Source organism: Barbatula barbatula, assembly GCF_947034865.1.
Source record: "Barbatula barbatula genome assembly, chromosome: 1".
NCBI lineage: Eukaryota > Metazoa > Chordata > Actinopteri > Cypriniformes > Nemacheilidae > Barbatula > Barbatula barbatula.
Window position 1 is genome coordinate 29,385,272 of NC_136766.1, and position 14,715 is coordinate 29,399,986.

General features: G+C 36.5%; 1 protein-coding gene across 1 annotated transcript in view; it reads right to left on the reverse strand.

The window, feature by feature from the left end:
- Positions 1-2,276: 2,276 nt before the first annotated feature.
- slc6a5 (solute carrier family 6 member 5) overlaps positions 2,277-14,715 on the reverse strand; it is a gene marked incomplete at its 5' end in the record, with an annotated part of 29,587 nt that continues 17,148 nt past the window's right edge. The window contains 7 exons of the mRNA XM_079469573.1: positions 2,277-2,995; positions 3,119-3,286; positions 3,758-3,858; positions 4,460-4,559; positions 5,930-6,061; positions 6,200-6,312; positions 6,433-6,557. Of these exons, the coding sequence (XP_079325699.1) occupies positions 2,837-2,995; positions 3,119-3,286; positions 3,758-3,858; positions 4,460-4,559; positions 5,930-6,061; positions 6,200-6,312; positions 6,433-6,557 (898 nt within the window). The 3' untranslated portion in view covers positions 2,277-2,836. The remainder of the gene's footprint in view (positions 2,996-3,118; positions 3,287-3,757; positions 3,859-4,459; positions 4,560-5,929; positions 6,062-6,199; positions 6,313-6,432; positions 6,558-14,715) is intronic.

Sequence of the window (14,715 nt, forward strand, 5' to 3'; positions counted from 1 at the left end):
AATATCCCTTATCATATTTATTTTCTCTTTTATATTTTAGTGGTTTTTTGTCTTGCCCATAAGTTATCATATATTTATATATTTCATACTCTATAATTCAAATCAAATGATGCCATTTTGGAGATACACATCTGTGTCCATAGGCAGATTTACCTCATGTAAAACACAGAGATAAATGACATTACACAAATAATAAGAAATTTGACCTATGCTAGGTCCACAATAAAGTGACAAATGACACAACATACATTGTAATATAGACTTACCACATAATGACTGATTGGAAGCTACTCTGTTTCATTATTCTAAAATACATACAATAGTATAATACCAGAGGACATCTATAAGGCCAAATGCTACCTGAAGATGTCATATATTGACACACATAAAACATGACCACTAAATGAATGATGAGTGGCAGTATCTCTCCTAAGTCTCCTAAGTACAAAGAATAATATTTTTAACTCCCATATATATATATATATATATAATATTTATAATTATTAAAGTTTTTTTAGAACCTTTGAGAAGTTCTCCTTCTTTGGTTGCCTACTGCCCAGTGTCGCCTGTAGGTAGGAAAAGGTGATCAATTCTAAGTGTTGGGCAGATACACAGGAATAGGAGTGTAAAGGGGGTAAGTATACATGGACAAATTATCCACAGCAACACAAACAGCACATGCAAGACTTGTTTTTCACTGAATGTTTGTTAGATAAAGTGGTTGTAACAATATCTCTCGAAAAGATTTGTTAGATAAAGTGGTTGTAACAATATCTCTTGAAAAGATTTACAGCAACACAGACTAATGAAATGACCACCCAGAACTTTAAATATTGCAACAGTAATCACATAATCACAGCATTCAGACATTGTCTACTCATACTCAGACATTAATATGTGCTTTGTATATTTTTGTGCTACAAAACCCCTATTACATTGGGACATTCTGTTTCCATAAAAGGCAGTAATGCCTCTCGTGGCTTGTGTCATTTTTTGTAATGGTTGGTATAAATTGAAGCAATTAGCGCTGCACAATAATCACATTCTCACAAGCAAATACATATAGTACACAGAGAGATTGACTAAACAATTAACAACATCTCTTTTGTGGCAATGTTATATTGAAGAATATATATTTCTTTCTGTGTACCTGTTATAAATACGTGTATGATTAGTGTATTATACTGTATAACTATAACTGCAAATTACATGGCTTTTAAAACACTTTACTCAGTTATCCCAGGCAAAGTAGTTATTCTTAATTAATTTTAATAGTACTGGATTACAGGCATTGCCTGAGCAGTTTGGCTCTCAGGCTTTACTTGTAGTAATTAACTAGATTAATATACATTTGTGGTTGAAAACCACCACATATTTTGATGTTCGAGTAATTTGCTTTTAATATTTAATACGTTTTGTCAACTTTGATTGATCAGCTCAACGAAAATACTTCAAGAGTAACCATATTTACATTTCAGATGTCTTGCAAGGTTTCTAAATGTGGGATTTCAACATACATTATGGTAGAATATTCAAGGCATTATTTCAACTTTTACATATTGTATAAGGAATTTGTCTACATATTTCATCGCAAATACATATGATGCTTCTACACACTCTACTTAAAACATCTAATAAGGTTGATGAAACTGAGTAATTCCTGAGACCCTGTTTCATAAAGACAAACAGCAATGGAAAATGTTAAAGGTGCATGATCTCCAAACACATATCATAGGATGAACAAATTTAACTTTTTTCTATTCTTCTATTCTACTTTTCCTCTGCAAGCAATTGTTAAAATATTACAGAGAGTCAACACTACTAACTCAGTGTTATAACATGTTGAACAGGTATTTTCTAAAATTACACGACATTTCATGAAACAGTACGTCTTTCACCTCATGTTTGGCCAGGCATATCACACTTTTGTCTTTATCCTCTATTTTTCATATATATATACTCCATCATAAATGTGTCCTTCCTAAAAATATGAGCAGATTACAACACACTTTAAACCATACTGTAAATATTACTATTCCGTGTTTAGAGTAGAACTCAACCAATGTTTTGTTCTATTTTTGCATGGCTAACATTTTTGACTTCCCTAAAGAATGACACAAATCTGAACTGCATGAAAATATAAATTGGGCCTCTGTAACTTTGTAGGGAAAGTTCTGCAAGATTAGTAAATTTATAGAAAGAGTAGAATATCTTATAATTTCCAAAGGTACATAGCTAACGTCCCTCCACAATGTAGTATGATTTGTTTAATTAGCACTGTACTATGGAATAGTTTATTGACAGAGATAGTCTGAGGCACAAGGTATGGCTATAAGTAGACATAGATAGAAAGCCCAAGAAATATACCAGAAAAGTTAATTGAGGACTACACAGCAGGTGTGCTACATTTAGAGACAAGTAACTAGACAATAAATAATGTTAAGTCTCCTCTTCAATAGTTTTTTTATCAGCAATTACTTTGTCATGGAACAATAACAACCCCTGCGTAATACACAATCAGTCAAATATTGCCTCAACAGTTGCAACAGCATCATCATATTGCCTCTGAGAAAAAGGTTTAGCTGTGACTGGTGTATCAGAATGTGCAAGAAACCTCCACTGTCACACTGAATACAAATTCTTATTCGGGAAAAAAGACACAGCAACACAAATCATTGGAAGCTGTCTGTGCTTTCCACCTCAAAAAACCCCTCCAAAGTGCCAGAAGAAGGGGACCATGGCTAAAAGAAAACAGAATGAGGAAAAAGTTTTACATTTGCGCAGGTCTCACCCTTGTAGGCTGTGGAAGATTTTGCACTTGCAGGGAAGTAAAAGACTACTGATATTGGGCTGATAGCTGGAAATCTTTGGGGGGGAGTTTGAGGCCAAGGGAGTTTGTACCCAATGGGTCAATCATGTTCTTGTAGCGTTCACCTCGATGTTTCATCAGGAACGGACCCCAGTCGGGCTGAGGAGAGCATACTAACTTCAAGCGCTACAGGAAAAAATATTTTCTTAAATCAATAAAATAATACATGTTCAAAATATAATGCACTTATTATAGTTACTGGAATCAAAGCAAAGCTGAGTTATTTTCAACAATGTTAGCTTTGTTTACCTCAACAAATGATCCGGGTGCAAGGTGCATCTTGATAACAAACATAATCGGAATCCATATAACAGAGCAGATGACCATAAGCCAGCCCAGTACCATGGACCAAGTTGGATATGTGTAATTCTCATAAGTCATCACCTTCCACTGGTACAGACTAATTACTAAAATAAACTAGGAGAAAGAAAGAGTTAAGGGGTATTACATGTGCGGCAATATCACTGATTTACTCTATGTTGTTCTCTAGGACAGTGTTTCTCAACTGGTGGGTCACAGGACCATTCTAAGTCGGTCACAGAGTGTACAGTCAAAGAAAAAACATTAAAACACAAATGAACATTAGAATAAACTGAAATTTATTTTGAAAGAACTGTTTAAAAGCTGTTGAAAGAGGCAGCTTAAGTAAAGAGTGTCTGAAAGAAATTTGCTATCCCTATTAATCTTATACTCTATATACAGAAAAATATATATATTTATACTTTATATATGTAGAGAGAGAGAGAGAGCGAGTGGGTCGCGGTTTGATGACCATGGTAAAATGTGGGTCCCGTGGTCAAACCAGCTGACAACCACTGCTCTAGTAGTAGACTTATGTACTGTATAGTGTATAAAGTCTAAAAGTGTCTGGTAGGTACAGGAACATACTGTAAGAATTGTAGGTGTAACAAATGCCCAGCAGATTCTCCAAAACCTGTTTGGCTGGAACCCAATCATCATCTCAATGTCCTCACAAAACCTTTTTAGACCTGTATTACAAATTAACAGAGGATATTGAGTTTCATCAGTATGCACTTTGGAATTTCACTAAACTGCAAAAGAATACAAAAATAAAGAAAAAGCAAAATATTACAAAGTTCCTTAATGTAGTGAGGTAGGAGGGACGAGAGCCGGGATTCGAGGCCGGTGCGTGAGTGATAACTAGCGTCAGCTGTACGTGCAACCGGTCTCGTATCACGGAGGAGATCGGGAGCATAAGAGGATGAGCGACCGGACCGTCAGTGAGAGAGAACCAGGCCTGGGCTTTATTTTGTGTTTTATTATGTTTGTATGGGTGGCAGTTGACCGTATGGGAGCTGCCGGCATTTTACTTTGTTTGTTTATTTTATTAAAAGTATTTTTATGTTCGCCGGTTCTCGCCTCCTTCCTTCCTTTTATGGATCTTGTTACACTTAAATTTAGAGATTGAAATTTAAAACTCAAAATAAATAATATGTACAATTCTGTTATTGTTAACCGTATTTGTTGTTATTTGTCATGTATAGTTGTAATATATGTAATTATTTCCCTCTAAAATAATTATACAAATTGGAATGATCTGAAGAAATGTTACCGTAACAATTAACTTACCATAAATGTACGAGACTCCAATCAGTTCAAATATTGCAATGATGACCAGAGAATAAGAGGCTGCAAATGTGTCCACCAGCTGAAGCATGTACATTCCACTCTGTAGATAAAAGGAGAATTGTAATAATGTTATTTACTTGTCTACCTGTCATATTTATCTATTTTACTGTTTGTTTTCCAGAGATCCAATATAATTTGATCATTCTATTCGCTTGGTAAATCTGACGTAACGCACCACCTTTTCCACATCCAAGTGCTCCATCAGAAGCCATAGGCAAACAAAGAAAATCCACAGTAATAATGTCACATATATCCTTTGTCTTGGTTTAATTGTGTGTTTCTGTTCCCCACCCTCTTTAATTTCCATAATTGTTAATTAGTCCCATACCCGTTTCTGTTCTGATTGTGTTTTCCATCGTGTATTTATACCCTCCTTAGTTCATTGTCCAGTTTTGATGATTGTTACGTGTGCATGTAAAAGTCACCCCTTGTGGATTAACTGCGTTGTGTACTTATTATACTACAGCATTCCGTGACCAATAACCTTGATTTAAAATGTATTTCTTTATTAACGAAATCCTGGAGTTCCAGACATCTGTTAATGTTCTGTGAGTTTCTCTAAATTGGGTTTAAATGTGTCAAACGACTAAAACTGCTCATAAATTACTGTTTAAACGGTTGCCTCCAGTGTTCGAATTTTGTTAAAGCTATTTGGGGGCAACTAACCGGCCCCCAATACAAAAATCGATGGCAAATGACATTATAGTTTGGATCACAGTAATTTGATCACATTTCAAGCAATAAATGTTCTAAAAATGTTGACAATCCATTAAATTATTTCACTCCTTATGAGCGAGAGATTGAAATATATATATTTTTTTTTTTGCAGTGATTATGCTATTGATCTGGCTGTAAAAAAGATTTTGCCAGGGTTAGATGTTTTTCTTGCTGAGATTTAGCTTATTGTAAAATCTCCTAAATTTAATTGATAACAACAGTTATGATAACATTTTTCTAACTAATTGACATAGTGTATATTATTATTATTTTATTTTCCTTGTTCTTTATGTTATTGAAATGAGATGTGGCTCCTTTTCTTTATTTTAACTTATAAAAGAAAGCGCAGGAGAGGACACGTCAATAGTGGCTGTCTGTACACTGCTGTCAAACCAGCCAGTCATCAAATGAGTGTTTATAAGGTGATCAATCTTCTGATAATGTTGATCAAGTTGGAGCTCGTGTTGGCAAAGGGAGAGCAAAATAATCTCAGGGGAATGCGAAAACCAGGGGACCCCAAAGTTGATTATTTTCTATTTTATGGGGGTCAAGGAACCCCCATTCCCCATACATTTCAAACCCTGGTCGCCTCAATTGAAACGAGTGGAGGCTTGGACCCGGAAAAAGTATTCCTTACGTCATAACTTAACAAGCATATGGTGTTGCATCTTGGAATAAAATTACAGTTTGTACCTCCGTGATCATGGGGAAGCCCAGCACAAAAAAGGACATACAGCAAACCAAAGTGAACAGAGGCTTGTGTTTGCGCAGGTACTTGGGGAACTCATCAGAAACAGAAGTCACTATAGTTTCTATGGTGGCAAACTAATCGGGAAGACATTGGATACACACAAAAAATTAGTCATCGTTTTTTCAGTATTTAGTATCAATACTTAAATCCAAAGATTGTAAATTAATTATTGCAAAAGAAATTGGTAATGAAACTTAAATCACTGCCATTACCATAGTGTCCAGGCCAAGTGTAAGCAGCATGAGAAAAAAGATAATTGCCCAGAATGGTGACAAGGGCAGTCTGGTCAGAGCCTCTGGGTACACAACGAATGCTATGCCCGGACCTACAAAAAGAAAGTATTCACAAAATAGAGTTAAATATACAGTATGTCTATTAAAGCATCAACGATCCAATCATTTGATAGTTATTCATAGTCACACACACACATACACACAAACTCTACCTTCGTCTGCCACCTTCTCAATTGGAACTTTGAGCTCATGAGCCATGAAGCCAATTACGGAAAAAATGACAAAACCAGCAAATATACTGGTTGCACTGTTAGTACATGCGACAATGAGAGTATCCCTGCAAAGCAAGAGACAAGAAACATGATTTAATATTATTTCTATTCAATTCTTCATTAAGGATTTTAATAAATGATTAAACTGTGTGCATAATTATGCTGCTATTCTAGATAAAGATTAAAATAGTTAAGAGTTGTTTTTTGCATTGTGTTCCCAATTGACATTTTTAATAAATGTCATAACACCGTTTTTTTTGCATTTTGACATTCTTAACCCCGTTTTTGCCAATATAAAATAAGCATTTTTATATAATTTTTTACTTAAATATATTTGCATAAATATTTGCACAAAAATGTGCATTCCATTCATTACAACAGAAGGATTACGTAAGAAAACAAGTCATCTTCTTGCAATATTATCTGATTTACCATCCAAATTTTTTTACTGCACAGTAAAATGGCCAGTGTTAAATCAACACTTCTCTGAGTATATATCTACAGGGTGATAAAGTAACACTGATGTAGTGTTGAAGATAAAGGCAATTAAGTGATTGATTAATTAGGCACTAATGATGAGCACCTGCTGTTAACAAGCAGAATCACTGAAGGAATGAGAAACACACGAACTACAACTGACATCCAATCACAACATTAGATGATGTCAACTGAAGATAAAAGAAGATATTAAATCTCGCAAGATCTGAATAAACAACTCTACAAACAACATTACAGTTTCACTTATTACTTCTCAGACCTCCACAGAAGTCACTGTTGAGATTTGCTATTGATGTTTAATTGGTTGAAAAAATTATGTCACCATTATGGTGCTCTTAGCACATTCACTTTTTAAAGCAATGGTTTAATCAATTGTAGTAGTGTTTTAAGATAAACACTTGAGCATGGCTAAAGAAATGCACTCACAAAATAAGATTTAAGAATGCATATCACGATGTAGATTCATCTTTTTCTTTGGGTTATGTACTATGGCGCATGTATTACAAGACTGTAAAAAAATAAATTCTAATAAATAACTGACAGGAAAACTAAAAAAGAAATTACTTAGGCCTCTGAAGAATTAACATCAACACTTTTCCTACAATTCTCAACAGTTGTGATAATTTATACATGACACTTTGCATGCTGAGATTTTTGTACTATGGCGGTACCAAGCATGCATTGCAGCATGAAACTTTTCGTGTATAGTCACCATTTTTGAGATTCATTCGCTGATTTTTGATGTCTGTGTGCATCCAAGTAAAACTATTTATCAGTTTAATTTACACATGATAAATTATGTCCTCATGCCACAAGCCACAATGACCAGATCACTGTTTAAGACACTAGCAATTGCTAGCTTTACCAAAGCACACTTACATGGTTGCAGAGAAAAGCTAGTGTGTGTAGTTTTAGGTCAAGAGCACCATAATTGTGACATCATATTTTGACCAATATAAAACGTCAACATATAAACCTTTGACAGAAAAAACATTGGTTTAGTATTTTAAGCTGTTAATCATGTTTGTTGTTTACTCAGATCTTGATAAATGTAATGCCTATTATTATGATTGGATGTCAGTTGTAGTTCTTGTGGTTCTCGTTTTTTCAGTGTTTCTGCTTGTCAACAGCAGGTGTTTGTCTTTAATGCTTAATCATCCCTTAATTTATCACTTAATTGCCTCATTATCTTTAGCACTACTAGACATCGGGGAAAAGTCTCATAACTTCAGCCTTGTTTCAGACAGAAACAAGAAATCCACCATGTTCTTCGCAAATAAATCATTCAGTATAAAAGTTTGGTTTCCAACAGCCTGAACATTCGAGCCTGACCACTGGTCGTCAACTGCTCAAGATATTGCTGGTCAACCCTTCTCAAGTAAATCCGAAACCCACCATCAGGAACAACCGGCAGGGGCCATCCACCTGTCCCTCAATGGAATTCAGAATCAGGCATTTTGACATCCCCTAATTCCAAGCTCCAAAGATGTGCTTCAATCTAACAATGACTCCACCATATATTCCTAGCTTCCACCCGCGTCTGCACTGTTCAAAGGTTAAAGGAGGGCAAAACAGGTAAACAGGAGTATTTTCCATCAGAGGTGGTGGAGGGAAATGCAATCCATTAGAGAAATTCTTGAAAAAAGCCTCACCCGTTGCTTGAATGGTTAAAAGCTGATAGCGATCATAAACCAACAATGGAGAGGTATTTTGGAAAAACTAAGTAAACTGAAAAAACCACTGGTCAACGGCATGCCACATACACAGGCGCCATAAGATGTTATAAGGGCAGTGAGCATGAAATCATCTAGGGACTGGAGGACAGGATTGTTGAACAGCAGGATAAGCACAGGTAAGTATTTGTATTAAAGTAAAAATGTTCGTTTGCAGGAACACTGGCGAACACAGACTAGCGATGGCTGTTTCCAAAGATGAAGCGGGTAAGAGGACCTGGTAAATGCCTTGAGCCCAGATACTAGTGTGAACTAGTGTAGAGAGTTTTTATAGGGTGCTGTTTACTGGGTGCAGGTGTGGTGAATCAGTATCCCTGTGATGAAGACCGTCCCGGTAAGGTGAGGGAGTCTGACGGCCCGGAGTCTCTGTGACATCCACAGAATTTTATGTATGACATGTTTATTTTCTGTTATTTTCTGTCAAAACTTGCCACAACTACGATGACCTATCACCTTGTGCTTCATTCCTGCACACACCCTGAAAAGAAAATGCATTTTATAAAAATTACATAATCCCAAACAGCTCATTGTAAATGATAAATTATAATTTACAGCAGTTTATAAAAACAGCAGTGGGCACTGGACGAAATGCGCTGCATGTCAAAGGTATAGCGCAATAGACAAGCTCAAGTTCAGTGTCCACTTCTGATGCAGGATGGGCCGGATTTAACATTATGTTTTAGTTAAAAACATGTGTCTCTTAAACTTTAAGCAGTAAATAGGCAGCTGGGCGCTAAAGGAAGGAAACACAGGCGCATGCATACATGAATTTTGCACACACACGGTTAACTACGTTGCATACAAATTTTTCCACAATTATCAATGTAAATGAATACACTGACAAAGAGGTGTAAACTCGAGATATATACTGGGGCTCAAAACACTAAAAGAGGTACACACTGGCACGGAGCACAGCGAGACAGGGCTCAGCCCCGAAATCTGGTTTTATAGATCTGATAAAACAGTTACAGCACACAGTAAAATGGCCAGTGTTAAATCAACACTACTAAAGTAACACTGATATCTTTTCCTGTAGGGATATTTTTGACTCTTGACTTTTCAGTGTTGGTCAACAATGCTTGGCTTGTCTATCAGTTTTGAGCTTCAGTTGTTTCAGATATGTTTGATTAATCCTGTTCAGGTTGCACTTTTATATCGCCCTCCAAAGTTAAACAAAGATTTTATTAATTGATTAACTCTTGGGTAGACTGGCCATGCAGTTTGATCGCTTTTTAATCCTTGGGGACTTTTATGTGCAATAATGCTGTGGCCACGATGCAGTTTCAAACTAATTTTTTAACTTGATCGATTCCTTTGATTTGAGACAATGGGTAAATGGGCCAATTTACAGACTGGGCCATATGCTAGATGGTTTTATCATACAACATTTAAACATGGTAGACATACATCCTTGTCACGCACTCAAACAATAATTTTTTGATGCTATTCAATTTACACGAAGAACTCAAATGAAAGTGATTTGAAGATGATGCCGATGTGGATGGCTTGCCGCTTGGTCTCTGCCGTGTCCTACTTTTGCTGTGCGCATGTGCTTTTATGTTGAAGCAGAGATACATATAATCTCTGTTCGCTTTTGGACATTCAAAGTCGTTGAATGGTGTTGTTCCCAGTCAACACGATGATGTCACAGCAATCTCATAGTGACGTCACCATGAGCTTACAGAAAGCTCACGATGAAGTCAAAATGTAACCTCACAGCAAACTCACAGTGTGCTCAAACTGTGATCTTACTCTTGTACTGTGATCTTAGAGGTTTAGATGTGACTGGTTTGTCATTTGAAGTCACCATTATGTTAATGAGTGTTTGCTTTAGTTGAGCTCTTGACTCTACAGTGTTTCACTTCTCTTCCTCTGGCTGCTTTAACTGTAGAGAATATTAGTTTTATCGAGTTATACCAAAGGAGTTTCGGATGATAATAAAATAATTGGTAAATGTTGAATGAGATAACTGTCAGTTTGTGTGATAGGAAAAGAGTGGTTAGAGATTATCAGATATTTCAAAGGTCTTTAAAATGCGTTATGCACACATATTTAGCAACAAATGGTTTACACACAAATACATCAAGAATCAGCATATTAAACTCAACAATGGTAGCAATCAGCAGAATGAAAACTACACTCTGCAATGCATGCTTGGTAACACCATAATTCATGACTCCCAGGATGCATTGCAGCATGAAACATTTCAGTTTTTCTTACCATTGTTGAGGTTCACACACACTGAGTCTTGGTGTATTTGAGTCTTAATTAAAAACTGTTTATGTGTGTTCATTTAGAAGCTCTTTATATTAAATGTTTGTTGCAAAACCACTGAATCTCACTGTCTACTATCACACATTTGGCAGCACAACACTGTTCTCATAAACATTTACCCATGATTATGTGAGCATCAAAGACTCCTTTTGCATTACTCAACATAACAAACGTGCATTATAAAGTAAACAGAGTCAAGAGCTCATCAACATAATGGTGAGCTTAAGTGACAATCCAGTCACATCTAAACCTTTAAGATCACAGTTTGAGCACACTGTAAGTTTGCTGTGAGGTTACATTTTGACTTCATCGTGAGCTTTCTGTAAACTAAGCTGAAAACCCATATAGGAATATTATACAAGATATTCCATCTTTTCTTCGTCATTGGCCGCAAATCTTCATCCCCGAAAGCGTCGAAGATGTTACCTATGACCTGGCGTCCATCCCAGCTGTTTCTCCTATGCCCGGACTACGGATCAAAATCACCTTGTGGTTCAGGTTTTGCTGCGCCCGTCATTGTGTTGGTAGGTGCGGCCAGCCTTTTCAAGAACCTGATAATTCTACTGAAGTTTTCCGCAGACTATTATACAACGTTTTGCTTGGTGGTAAATATTCCTATTCTTTGACTGGTGAGCAAAGCCTCTAACTCTCACTACACACTGCACTCACCAAAAATGGCCTTGATCAACACTCAATCTTTGATCAAAAAGACTTACATCTATATGATGTATATATGAAACCTTTGTAAATGTAGGAGAATTAATTAAACGTATTACTGATGAATATTGCTTTTACTATGCTCCCGGGCCACTGGAAGGGGAGGAGGCAAACTTTTAAACCTTACTTGCGGCCTCTATCTTCAACCACATATATAAGCCACATCCAAAAAAAACTCAACTATTACTTTTGGAATGGCAGATAGTCCTAGCTCTGTTATATTGGCCACCACACTGAGTTTGTAGGTTTATTGTAGAATTGAGTTTATTGGTAAGTTGATAACTGTATATGACTAGTTTTTGCTGGTAGGTGAATTTAATGTGCATTTTTGTTGACCATCCAAACAGCTACAGACAGATTTTCTGATAACCATTAATTATTTTAACCTACAGCAATGGGTAAACAGTCCCAATTTTTACTTGAAATTATTTTTGAAATGTTGAAATTTCATCATACCATTATTGTGATCAGAGTTTGCTTTAGTTAGGCCTTGACTCTTGACATTTGTTAATTTAATTCCTCTTGATTTCTGTGTTTAATGAAAGCACACATAAAGCAGAATTTAAGTGTTGTTTCACAAGAGAACAGTTAAAGATGTTTGTAAAATATAGAAGCCAATAAGAATTAATTTAAAAGTTCCTATTCCAACAGGATGAGCCACTACGGTCACTGAGGTTGTGTTAAACAATCCACACACAGAGACTAAGTGTTATCCAGAACATACTATTAAACATCCGATAAGCTTTAGTCTGTAAAGTTTACTTTATGTAAACAACAGAACAAGCGTAAAGCATTTAAAGTCAAAAGAAGAAAAAAAATCATGTATAAATGTAGGTATACAACCTTACTAAGCGGGAAGGAATATGTGATATATACATATATGAAGTTTATGTGCAAAACACTAGAAGATTCTCATCGTTCTTACTGTGTGTATGTAAGGCTAACAGTGTAGTAGAAACTGCCCAATCTTAAGTAAAGCCAATATGAGTTAATACAGCATCAGTCCCTGTGTTTCTTCAAGTTATATAAAAGACTGAAGAAATAACTTTTGCCACAACAAATGTATAACTAGATGATTTCAAAAGGTGTTGAAACTAGTTATTTTGTATTAACACCTACTGTACTATTGCTCTTAACATCATGCTTATTGTTCCCTGAATTCTTTGCATTTACATTTAGTAATTTTGAAGATGCTTTTATCCAAAGTGACTTACGAAGACAAATGAATATTAAAATACAAATCAAGAGCCCAACTAAAGCAAACACTGATCACAATAATGGTAATTTGGTCTTCAACACGTTAATTTCATGTTGAGGTTACTTGATACATTCATGTTCAGATAATATAACTCAAACATGTGGAACCACCGTACATGATTGTAGTAAGTGCTGGCCCATCTGAAATCATTATTTTTAGGCCCTTATAACATGCAGTTGTAAAAAACAAAACCTGTCAAACATTATCATTATATATATTATTTATTATCATGAAAATGCCTGAGAAGGCTTGAAATGCAAAGATAGAAAGATCCCCATAAGCATTTTCTGGAATTACGTATGGTGTTCGTGTACTTCTTATGCTGTGCTTATTTGGAGTTTCTGTAAGAGAGCTTTCAGACGCAGCAACATTTAATGGTACATCACTGAAAACTGTGCCAAAACAATCGTAGTAAATTGACTAACCCTGCACGGTTGCTTAACGATTTATCATGCAGCCCTTATCCCACCCTCAATCTGTATCACTCTTCTATTCTTCTCCAGGCCCTGGACACCTAGGCAAACCCTATTGCTCCTTCAAGATCGATACTGGTGGCCCAACATGGCCTGAGATACCGCCCAATTCGTGATAAGTCTGTGCCATATCCAAAACCCCACGTCTCCTACCTCATGGCAAACTAGTTCCATTACCCGTTCCTTGCCGCCCCTGGTCCCACATCGGAACAGATTTCTTCACAGACCTGCTTCCATCGAATTCTCATACATATTCTCGTAGTAGTCGACTGATCCTCTAAAGCCTGCAGAATCATTCCACTCAGATGATAACCAACCTCTATGCAACCACTGAGCTGCCCTTTTGTCATGTGTTCCGCAATTTTCCATACTGTATCCATCCACATCAACACACATACACCCAAAACAGTGGGCAGCTATCGCTGCAGCACCAGGTAGGTTGTGGCAAGGTGGTTTGCTCAAGGTCAGTCTTTACCCGCTGGCCCTAAGAATCAAACCAGTAACCTTCTGATCACGAGTAAGGGCAAGACTTCCCAATGTTAATGCATGCACATTGCCCCCGGTCCCATAAGGAATAACGTTACAACACATTACCAAAATCAATGCAACCATACGCGCCAACCCGTTGGCTAAGGCTGTTATAGCCCCACTGGCACCGTTAATGCATGCTCAGTGCCACCGGTCCCATATGGCATAATATTACAACACATTACCAAAATCAATGCAACCATACGCGCCAACCCGTTGGCTAAGGCTGTTATAGCCCCACTGGCACCGTTAATAAATGTTCAGTGGCCCCAGTCCCATATGGCATAACATTACAACAAATTACCACAACCTTGTTGCAAAACCCACCCCGTTGGCTAAGGCTCCCAGATAGCAAGCAACAATTGAATCAATATAAAAAAATAGTTTTATTTGTCCATGTAAATTCTATTGTGTGAATTCTAGTTCACAATTATAAAAGTAAAGAGATGATAAAATTTGTTAAATACGTTGCTGACACAGTCAGACCACAACAACGGCGACAATCATCAAACTAATTCAGATAAACAGATCAACTGCAATGGATGCTGGGAGTCATGGGTGAGTTTTGTACAATGATTTTACCCAGCCTGCATTCTAGCATGTAGCTTTCTTGCTTGATTGTAACCATTGTTGAAATTCATACAACGATTCTTCATGTCATACAACTGTTTTGTGAAAAGCCTTTGTTCTAGAAGTTATCAATAACACTGCTTTAATCTCTTTAAACTGTGTCATAACTCTG